At 40.1% G+C, this 11,983-nt stretch overlaps 1 protein-coding gene across 1 annotated transcript in view; it reads left to right on the forward strand.

Moving 5' to 3' along the window:
- The window catches only part of npy2rl (neuropeptide Y receptor Y2, like), a 55,897-nt gene extending 48,843 nt beyond the window's left edge, over positions 1-7,054 (forward strand). Inside the window, 1 exon segment of the mRNA XM_051395208.1 lies at positions 1,142-7,054. Within this exon segment, the coding sequence (XP_051251168.1) occupies positions 1,142-1,729 (588 nt within the window). The 3' untranslated portion in view covers positions 1,730-7,054.
- Positions 7,055-11,983: the final 4,929 nt, after the last annotated feature.

Consider the following 11,983-nt stretch of genomic DNA (forward strand, 5'->3'; position numbering starts at 1 on the left):
AAACTTAAATCAAATCTAAACACTGGATATTGACTCTTTGCAGCTATTTCTAAACTGAACTAACAAGCTAAACTTATATAAAGTAATTAATGCAAACAAATCTACTCGTCAATAAAACATTCTAAAGGTCTGAATCTTTTGATCATATGCTGTATTTTAGCTGAATAATATTCCTCTGAGTTGATTTCAGGTTTTTTTAGATCACCTACTGCACAGGCTGTGGGGACTTACTCTTGATTAATACTTGAGAGCAGCTTTGCTGTGTAGAAGAAGGCTTGAAACTAGAGACTGAGACGATAAACTCATTAGGAAACTGTTTACTGAGCTCATAAATCAAGTGAGAAGCCAGGTCATTTCCCCATAACACTCAATACTTTTAGGCTTCTTTTTTGCAGCTTGTGGAGCTCCTCCTGCTGGCCTTTAGAAAGAATGCAGGTTTAAGACACTGGCTTAAAAACGCATTAGCTTTCCTTCAAAAACACAAACTGACTAAGTATATGCTGTCAATGGTACACACCGCTTCACGCCTCTGATTAGCTAGTGTTCATTAGAGATACCATTTAATATTGATTGAACTTTGCAAATTGGCCAATACCAAGTTCCAGTCTACCAATACATGTACTAAAGCATATACTTCTAAGCCTGTATTGATTGCTCTCATTGTAGTATGGTCTGACTGAGGTTAAAAGACTTACTCAGACACATCTACTTGCCGATACCCAATACCACATTTTTAGGCAGTATTGGAGGACCTCTCTTGGAGTGAGATGGTCAGGGTTAGAAAAAATGTCAGGGTTACCCCGAAATTCCACTGGGCAAGGCTTGATTACGCCATGTGTGCAGAGCGGTTTTGCTTGTGGACCATGTTGCAGCCATCTCTGGTGGAATTTGGGTTTAGAACCAATCAGAAGCAGAGTAGAGGTCGGTCTTTGGGGAATACAGGTGGGAAAAAAATGTGTTGTTGTGTAAATACAAAACTGGCTTATTGCTGGAAAAACCAGCACTGAAAAATTAGGGCCAGTATTATGTTGTGGTTAAGGTTTTGCTGGATTAGGGTACTGGCACCTCTTTTGGTCCACTTCAGGCACCAATCAAAGCGAACATATAAAACTGAACTGAATATCTCTCTTTTATCTCCCAGGTGTGCACTGAGAAGTGGCCCGGTAAAAACACAGATGGCACCGTCTACAGCATCTCCATGTTGATCCTGCAGTACTTCCTGCCGTTGTCCATTATCTCCTTCGCCTATGCCCGTATCTGGTCCAAACTGCGCGGCCACGTCAGCCCAGCAGAGAACGTCTGCAACAGCAGTGCCGGCTCCGAGCGCCATCGCCGACGCCGCAAAACCACCAAGATGCTGGTGACTATGGTGGTGGTGTTCGCTGTCAGCTGGCTGCCCTTCCATGCCTTCCAGCTGGCCACGGACATCGACAGCTCGGTACTGGACATGCGCGACTATCGTCTGCTCTACACCGTCTTCCACGTTGTCGCCATGTGCTCCACCTTCGCCAACCCGCTGCTGTACGGCTGGATGAACCGCAACTACCGCGCCGCCTTCCTCGCCGTCTTCAAGTGTGGGAGGGGAGGGGAGAGGGGGAGAAGCGGCCGGCTGGACAGCATTCACCCCGTTGGAGGAGGGGGAGGAGGAGGAGGAGGAGGGAGGGCGAAGAAGATAGTGCTTGAAACCCAGGACGTGGTGTCTACCCACTTGAACGCCACAGACGTGTGAAGGCCTGAGGGAGGTGGGAAATGAAGAGGGTGATGGAGAAGGGGGAGAGATGACAAGAAAATGATGAGGCGGGAAGGAAAAGAAAATTGTCAGGAAATCTTTTGTTCCTCAGAAAACAATAGAGAAGAAAACGAGATTCCACATGGAGACAGAAACAGAGGGGAGATAAAGATGTGAGAGAAAATAGAAACGTCAGAGTGAGAGGAAAGCGACTGGGGGGATTAAAGAGTTTTTGGAAACCAAAATAGAGGAGGAGGAGGAGGCGTAGACAGGCAGGGATTAGAAGAATGACGGGACAGAAGAATGACTCAAGGCCTCCTCGACCAAACGAGGCACCGCCACTTTGGGGACGTGACCTCATCGTGATGGAGGAACCTGGCAATCCGAGAGGAGGGGGGGTGTTCAAGCGAAATTCAACTTACGACGGATTTGTAACACCGACAAAAGTTTGATCCGGAAAGACAACAAGAGCAGATATAAAGAACTGAAGCTTCGGTTGACGAAATTTTGAGGGGATTGTTGAAAGATTCTACAAACTTTTAATGCAATTCTTGTCAAAATAGGGCTTTACTCCATCTTCATTCCACACGTGAAGCATTTAGCTCGTACATTTAACCCAGAGTGGCTTACAAACGGGGGCACAAGGACGCTTATCAGGTTTGCAGGCGACGTTTCGGCAACCGCTTCCTTTGTAACCGTGAGGGATGTGAACGAAAAGTCCGAAACTGAGGCTGCCGGTAACCATCTAAAAAGATTTTGTTTAAAAAAAAAAAAAAAAAAAAACCCCGTATTCTTGAGTTCAGACGGAGCCGAGGACGACGAGGATGCATGATGCAAGCTTTGTGAAATCTCAGACATTGTTACGTAATTACATTGTGTGTTTTTAATGTGGATTATCCTACAAAGAAAGCCGGATGTAGAGGAGGTGGTCAAATTGAAGATAAGACAAAGAAGGGAAAGGGGTGGGGGGGGAGATCAAATTACAAATGATTTAAATCAAAATGGCTTTGTTTTTCCTTTTTAAAATGGATGAAGGACAAAGAGCAGAGAATGGGAGACGGGGCAGATGGGGGAAAAAGCAATGACGATGAGAGGATCAGTGGGAAGAGGGGAAGAAGTGAAATGTGGGATAATGAGGCGAAAGAAAAAAGTCCCAGCAAGAGGGCGATTTCAAAAGAACAAGCTGCAATTTGGTGTGAAACAGCGGAGAAAAGATCCGTTCTTACAAGCGCACAGATGAATGTTTGTCGCGTTTTTTTGCGGTTGAGATTTTGCACCTGTTCGAAAAACGTCTCTCAGATCAGTTTGTGAAAGCCACACAGGTCCTGATATTTTTAATACTGCTTTTAATACTACTCATTTCAAACGTCATTACTGATGTTAATCAGCACTGCATAATAAGATATGGGGAAAAAAATATGATTAAAATATGATTGTTCACTTTGAAAAAATGCTAATTTCGAACACACCATTTTAATGAAGTGTTAACATTCATACAGCTGTTCGTGTCCACACCTGGACATCAAGGGACCTTTTTGGCCCTGAACTGAGCCTCTCAAGCAGCTCTTACTTGCTCATTATACAGAAAAAAAAACCGCCTGCAGATGCAAAACAGGATCAATGTATTTGCCATGACCACCATGACTTACAACTAATTCTGGAGACTCTAACTCTAACTCTAACTAATAAAGTACTCCAGTAATTTAGCATTATACTCCTGTTACATCGTCAGACTCGTGATATAAAGTTCTAAAAAGCACAGCTGACACTTTGGTCATACATTGGGGGGTTTTATGCTGGTAATGGCTAATGTAGCCTGGAGCCTGTTGTCTGCCGCAGACTTATACCCTCTATAAATGGTGCCTTTATTGGCCTTTTCCGCTAAAGGAACTGATCGACCCATAACTTGTCCAGGTTCTGCTTTTGTTTCCACTATTATCCCCCCACTCTGGGAGCAAGTCCCTGAACTTACACTTCAGCACCGGTACTAAATCCATGTTCTAGGTACTCTTGGGGCAGTGCCTGAATTGGACCAAAATAAGATGCCAGTACGCTATTTCAGCACAATCCTAATCCCCCAGATAAGATAACCCTAACCTTAATTCTTCTGCCATTTTGAGCCTTTTTAACAAGGACAGTGAAAGTGCTTCTTAGCGTGCGTTTCTTAGCAGCGGGGAAGCGCTGTAAGTATCAGTATCAGTACCAACGATACCGACTGGTATCGGATTGGTATCGGATCGATACCAAATCCTGCTGTATCGCCCACCACTATTCACAACCTTTGTTGAATACTCCTAGGAAAAATCCAGACCTTCGTGACCTCAGTAGTGGGTACAGACATCCTACCTAGAGGTCATGGTACTCAGTAAGATACTCATGTGGACACAAAATCAGAAAGGCCAGAATGAAGGAACCTTGTACATCTTTGAAAAGTAGTTCCTGGAACTAAAAGTGGCTATAGTCAGGCTTTGTGTTGTGTGGGAGCTGACCTCCCATCAAAGTAGTATAATCATACATCTGTGGGGCTCTCAAATACATTACCACAACCATTATTTTAATGACAAATAATGCTCAGGCTATAGAGTAAAAACGTGACTAAACTGAGAACCAAGTACGTTCAGGTTCAGGTACGTTATGGTTAAAGTTTCAATAGCGGAAAAGGGCTTTTATTCGAAGTGGTGGGTGCCACACAATTATAGTTAGATGCCGTCAGGTGTAAATGAAAAAAGTTCCACCTCTTTCAAGTCTTTTCATTTATTTGCGCTGCCAGACCATCTCTCGCCTCTGCCATCCCATTATGCTCCAGTGTTGGCACTGCCCGACAGACTGAACTCATTAACTGTCTGTGATGAGGGCAATAGACATGCTGACAGCTGTATAGGAGACAATCGGGTCTCCTGCGGCTCCACTTGTTGCCATCATTGTGTTTTCACACGCTTACACAAAGAAACCCTGCAGTTGGGTCTTAACTTCCATGCTCCAAATTAAATGCATTGTTCAAAATGTTATTACCAAAGGTTGTTTCATTATGTGTTTAAACTTTAATTGCCTAATTGTAATTGCAACCCTCAGTCTCCCTTTGGCAGGGGCTGTGTCAACACCGTAATTTAGTGTAAACACAGCAGACTGAATAATGACCTGCAAACATTTTTGCACAGTGTGCATGAACACAACAGCAGCTATTGGTTTAAACATAAACCGAAAAATAATACGTAAATTGATCAGAAATAGACTAAAGCTTGAAAAACAGTCAAACACACACACAGGTGTAAAAGGGGATCAAATGCTTGGAAGATAAAATCCTTCATTGTTTTTGGACTTAGTGTCCTACCTCTCTTGTGTTTTCCTCTTTAAATCCCTCGATCCTCTCTGAGTTGCGTCACTGCCTCGCTCGACCCGCAGTCCCGCAATCCCTCTGTTCCCTCCCACTGAACCGCACCAGCTGTTTATCTCCGTCCTCGTTTCAGCTCCTCGTCTGTCTCCTCTCCGCTCTCTTTCCCTGTGAATGCATGCCTCAGAAAGCTAGAAATGGTGTCTTCCTCTAAGGATGAAATGGAGGATAATTATGAGAAATGTCTGTTTCATTTTGACCAAGTGCAGAGTCACAAACAGTCCTGATAGAAAACAACAGCTGCTACATTATGTTGTCAAAAATTACAGCTTCCAATGAGGGATCTCATTTCAAAACAGCTGAAATGTTGTCATCAGTAAGTATTTTACACACATTTGACTGTATCCACCACAAACATCAGTTTTCTCTGGTAATGACAAAACATTTTAAGAAGTTTAATATTAAACCATAATGTGCTTTAGTTCAACAGCATCCTGAGTTTATAATCCCTGGATTTGAGTTTTACAGTTGACTTCTGAACAGCATTATACTTTGAGTGGAAGCAGGTCAAATGGAGGTGCAGAAAGACAGTTTGACGCCATCTGGTTTGCTTTGGATCCCCACAGCTATGCCACAATGCAGTGCATGGATTCGTCATCATACACCCGACAATAGTGTTGGGATTTGAGTTATTTTGGGGTTGTTAGCGTAAAAGTCTGATTTACTGGAACGGCTTGGATGGACATGAGTCATCAGTGCTTCTTTAATCAAAGTTAAAACGGTATAAGCCTGTGGAAATCTAAGGAAAGACTTGAACAAGTATCCAGGTGCTATTGTTTGCAATCTCAGAACCCATCAGCTATTGTCTGACGCCGATTTAGCCTGTTGGCAACGGCCAATGTCTTGGCGGTTGCAGTGTCGCCAGCAGATATCTGAATAATGATATCCAAGCTTAAACTTCCTCTTCTAGATGCATTTCAGCTAATCTCTAATTACAGATATCGGGAAAGGAATGCCGATATGTTTTAAAAAAAAACGATAGCCAGGGATTCCAAGACTGCGTTTCGACTGATGCATTCTGCCTCTTTAGCTCTCCAGACCATATTCTGTCACCAGACGGTCCTCCATTGGTATTGGATGCTGTATTGGGATCCGATCTGGCTGTACTGTTCACTGGGAGCTCCCAGTCCGACAATGTCAGCTAATGTGTTTGCTATTTTATGGATGCTACATTGGAAAAAGAGGAGAACAGAAAACCTCCTGTTATTCCAACTATTTCCCTTAAATTTGTTAATCTTTTGTTCTGATGATTCAAGTTTCAGACCCATCCAAGCTGCTGAAGCACTCCATCTTTGAGTCATGTGACATTTTATACGTGAAAAATGAATGTAACTTTTCCTTCCGGGTCCACACGAGCGAGCTAACTTACCCGCTAGCTCACTCGCTAACCTGCTATTTAGATCCGTAGCGTTTACTAGCAAGTTACTAAACTTAGAACTGTTGGCAAACAAAAAAGGTAGTGAGTTACACAGCTAACTTATTCCCATTGACAAGATTAATAAATTCAGCTGGAATTTGCAAAGCTTGTGGACTCAAACGTTAGCTACAAACATTCGTAAAGTGTGCCTACGCTAGCACTGTGGGACAAGCTTGAAAGTAAATAAGATGGCGTCAAACTTTTATGAAATTCACCTTTTTAATTGCTCCTTGTGTGTAAGTCAGCCTGTTTTCTATTATTTGAAGAAAAGAGTTGAACAGGTATTTAGTTTCTCATTGATGACGTTCTGATGTATTCTGGCGAGGTTTGCGATGGGAGGACACAGATGCTGCTCAACCTTTATCAAACATGAATGTAAACTTCTTTGTAACATGGCTGTAATGTTGTATATTGTATAATTTTGTGTAAATATTGGCTCTGTGAAAGACTGTAACCTAGCACAAACTGTTGGCCTTTACCTGCGTCCAACAACAGATGTACTATTCTCAAGCACAAACACGCCTCTGGACTCTTTCTTACTGTCTGTATGTGTGTGTGTTTTCTGTGTGTATTGTTGAAATTTGACCATATTCAGCTTCGAAACAATAACCATGAACTTGAATATCATATGCTGCCAAGGTGCTGATGAACTGGCAACAAATCAGAACATAGTGTATTAACATTTAATTATAACTGTGGGCTTATGAATTATTGTAAGAACCCCTAATTAATGACTGTCTAGGTGAAATGAAAAATGTAATTTTAACCCATTTGGATCATATTTTATGGACGAAATATTGTCTGGTTTTGCCTCTGATGTCCACTACCGCTGATGGACTGGGGGGACGTAACACATAGTAAAAAGAAGTCCCTCCCTAATTGCCTGTCTTTTCAAAGGAAATATGAAAATGTGCAGAAGCAAATAACACTTTGATTTCCATTTTTTGCTGATGGTTTATAACGTGAGACATTCTTATTATTATGTATTTGCACTATAGGTGCACACTCTAATCTGCCATAATGAAACCATTAGTTTGTAAAAATGTTAAACGTTTTAATGACTTTGTCCTTTTTAATTGGGATGTACACAGTGGTATTTATGGCAGGACAGAGGTTTAATCTCGTTTTTAATCTGTAAAAAAGTTACGAAACTTGCGTAAAATGGATTTATAACTATTAAAAAGGCTATAAATGATCCTAGCCATTTAAATTAAAGCAAAAACTATGAATTTCATTTTAGATAGACTTCTCTCAGTACTCCCAAGTCTGACTGACGTCCAGCATCCCTGTGCACGTTTACTGGGTGAGAAAATGTGTTAGTGGATCACTAATATTTATAGCTACAGTCATAAGAGTGTATTTGCTTTTTCAGACTTTTCCAAATGCCTACTAAACTAGCAGCATGTACTGATTTGACCAAAATATAGTATGCAAACAAAAGCAAATTCTGCAGTATGCCAAAAACACCTGGATGTCGTACTTATTCGGAAGAAAAGCTCCAGTCTTTTGTGTGTCCCATAGTGCAACGCAATCACAACACCCTATAAATATGTTATTCTAGTTCTGACAATAGATCTTCCTAAATGTTACCCACTGGACCATTTTAAGGCTGAAGAATGAATGTATTGAGAGGAGGTCCTCACAGGCATAGGAATTCAAATCGTGTGTTTGTGTGTAGTACTGTATGTGTGTATGTGTGTGTGTGTGTGTTGGTTTCAGGGTTAATTTGCATGGTAGCTGTTCCATTTCAAATCTAATTAGTTTATTCTCAACAGATCCTAATTAGCTGTAAGTGCATGCGCCGGTCTCCACGGCAACCGGAGTATGTATAACTTTGTCTTGATATGCGTTGTGCAAACAGGCGGAGAGCTCGAGTTCAGTTTGTTTTCCAACTGTGACACAGCATAAATACAGATTAAAAAAAATTTTGCATTTAAAACTCAAAGAAACTAAACTTTCTATGCATTTTGTTATATTACATCACTTAAACTATCAATCCTGTAGGAGTATAATGGTATTGCTTTTTAGATGACTGAGTTCCTGTTTTACTGAACAAACAGCATGCCCTACTGTTTCTAATTGATGTCTGAAATGGATTATACAATTTGGTTCAGCAGCAGATGGTATGTGTATAATCACCATGCATTACAGAGAATTTGCCTAAATTTAATTTTCCAATAGGTATACAACAGTTTTAAGTAATTTTGGCAGCAAACTCTTCAAACTGCTTCTCTTTTATGAAAAAGGCCACTTTGTAGTCCTCTGCTGATATTTCAGCTCCTTCTCAGTTCAATCTGTCCCATTCATTCAACCCATTTGGACATAACACTGTCAACAATGTCTAACAAACCAAACAAAGTAACAACACAGCAGTACCAAAATAAGTATACAAACAAAAGTAAAAAATGCATTCAAACATGATGTGAACTATCATTGTCATTCTTGTTTCAGGACTGACGCTTACATGTGTCGCTTTTAAGAAAGGTTTCCTTATGTTAGGGTACCTCCAACACTCATTCTGAGGAATAAAATAAAGGGTTTCCAGTGTTCCACAAAATACATTTATATGCTTATCCCTTTAACCCATTTGTGCCTGCAAATGAAATTCTGAAGTTCTCTGGGTTTGCCTAAGCACAAATCTGAAGAAAAGTTCAAAATTGTTCTTTTTTCCCTAAAAGCATAAGCAGAATTTGTCCTGACTAATATTAGTTGTACATCTTTTATTTATATGTAATATATATAGATAGGAGACTGTTGCATGTGTGTACTAAAGTAATAAAAGATCCCTCAAAAACAGTTGTCAAGTGTCCCCAAAGACTAAATCCAGTATGATAAGAAATTTGCTGTGTCTCAGAAACTACAAGGACCACAAACACCCCTTAAAATCAAGAAGGCCTCATGACCCCCTATGAAGCTTTAGCAGCCCCGAATGGGCTTCCTGATCCCCAGTTTGGGAACCACTTGTGTTTAGCAACTGTGACATCTATCTAAATATTTTTTCACACCAGAGGTGACTGATGCTCAGTCAGCAGTCAGAGTGGCTCGCTGTGCAGCACGCATTTATACAAAAAAATCCCACAGTTTATAATTGTGGAAGTTCTAATATGTTTATTCACTCCCACATTTCCCCATCAAGGAGCTTTAATTTGCGTCAAAAGCTCTGAATGTTTGAGTTGGGGAGATTTTACTTTAAGTTTACATCATGGCAAACACCTGAAACTATTCAGAGAATATGTTATCGAAGGTCAGTGATGACGTTATTTAGTTAAAAATCATAGAAGTTAAATTTCACCCACATATGTAACCGCGTAATGCGAAAAAACACGTTTAATTATATAGTTTTCAGTAAAAAAATTTTAATTGAACATACTACAGAGTTTTTAACCCCCTGGGGTTGTCGAACATGCCGGCACATTAATTTATTATACATTTATATACTATTTTATTAATATATTGCAGTGTTTTTGTGAATCTAAAACTTTGATAAACCCATTACAAATGTTATCACATTTTTGAAATTCTTCAAAACTCTTGTCAAATTATCTCTGTACACACTGCTCTAGAACAAATATTGCTAATTGTACAGATAGCTGAGATCTTTATGCACATTTTGATATAAAAGACATGGGTGTATCATGTTATGAAGTCCCCTTTTAAAGGTAAATTTAAAAAAGTTTGTGAAAAATTGGTTATGAAATAAGTCTTAATTTAATACTGATGCCTTTATATGACCTATAAACAAAAAGAAATTACTACACAGAAATAGCCTTTAGCTGAAGGTATTAATGCCAGGGTCGGATATAGTCAAATTCTCCTTACAATCAATAAAAGAAGGCATGGAATGTCGTCAACAACATCACAGGAGAGAAATGCCGAAGATATGTTTTAATGATCTCGTCATTTGTTTTTAACTGTAAAATGTTTACAAGATTTTTTGACAAGAATCCCTTAAATTGTGTTATAATGTGTAAAACATCAATTAATAGTCCAGGCCTGTAATTGAACCAGTCCTTTAACTCCTTTAATTTAAACCAATATGATTATTACTTGTATAAAAAGTAGCCTATCAAATAAAGTATCAATTACAAATCATTATCTGTGAGTACAACACGTCATTGGAAGCTGTTGCAGAACCATTTCAACCCTTTCCCATTTCAATAAAATAAATCAGCTCAGAGTTGAATATTGTCACTTATGGACTTCCATACGCCACAGGGTTATTAATTGACATTCATGGAAAAGTGATCTGGGAGAATGAATACGCAAATACAACTCAGCAACTGCTTTCAGTAATATGTTTTCCATGCTCCAGTAGACCTGCTGAAGGCTGCAAAACTGGGGTTACATCCCATGTAGAGTTTAAATGGCAAAACTGTACGAGAAATGGAGCGACATATGTGCTTGCTAAGATGCTATCCACATACGAAAAGGTCGTTTTGAAACTCTCCAAAGCTAAAAGAGCTAATTAAACAGTTGGAATTCAGCCGTCATGCCTGCAGATTTCTGAGGAAGCGGCTAAATTTATGAACAACCGACGTCCGTGCGGAACAATTCCACCATGTACGGACTTAATAAAGGCTGAATGACGGATTGGATGACTCATTCGGATGCAGAAACTCACACTGAGTGACTCATCCGCACACACACCCTTACCCACAAGACTCCTACTGTGAAAGACAATAAACCTGATCAAACCTAAATGTCTCCTCACATCCACTGAGGAACTCTAAACACCACGGGACATACGGATTAAGTAAGTGAGGGAACATTCAGGCCCGAAAAACATACAAAAACTACGACATACACCTTTTTATGAGCGCTTGATTTGCTTATTTAACAAAACAGGTAGAGGGCACCTGATCCAAGGCTCAAGTGTTTGATTTTAGAGACAAAATGAAGGCGAGGTTCAGGGAGAAACCTTATGTAGGGACAGAAACGTATAGTAAGCAGTGATTTCCAACATCAAGGTTCAAAGAATACTTCACAGAAAATGTATGTTATGAGAATGAAGTATTCATGTTTGTAGCAAGACAGAAGCTTGCATTCACCAGAGTAAGGGAGCCAACATGTCAAGATTAGCTTTTGAGCAGCTGCTTATTGGCGCACAGCTTCTTCAACATATTTCACAGTTTAACTTCCAAAATAGCAGGATGACGGACAAGAAACAACGGCTTACTTACGGGTTACTTAAGCAGGTGAGGAGAAATGTCCAAGAACAGATCAATGGCATTTGAGACATACAGAGGACTAAACATGCACATCAACGTTTCTCTCTTATTGCCTCATAATGGCAAATAATTTATTGTCATGGTATGAAAAGTATGGGATGGGATTCTCTGGTCAACTCATTTTATTATCATTATTTAACCTTTATTCACCCATTCTTATTTGCCCTGAAAAGCCTGACGCTAAGCCGGAGCATAATTGTTACTTCAAGCAATCTCTT

The sequence above is a fragment of the Dicentrarchus labrax genome, unplaced genomic scaffold (genome assembly GCF_905237075.1).
Source record: "Dicentrarchus labrax unplaced genomic scaffold, dlabrax2021, whole genome shotgun sequence".
NCBI classification, from domain to species: Eukaryota; Metazoa; Chordata; class Actinopteri; family Moronidae; genus Dicentrarchus; species Dicentrarchus labrax.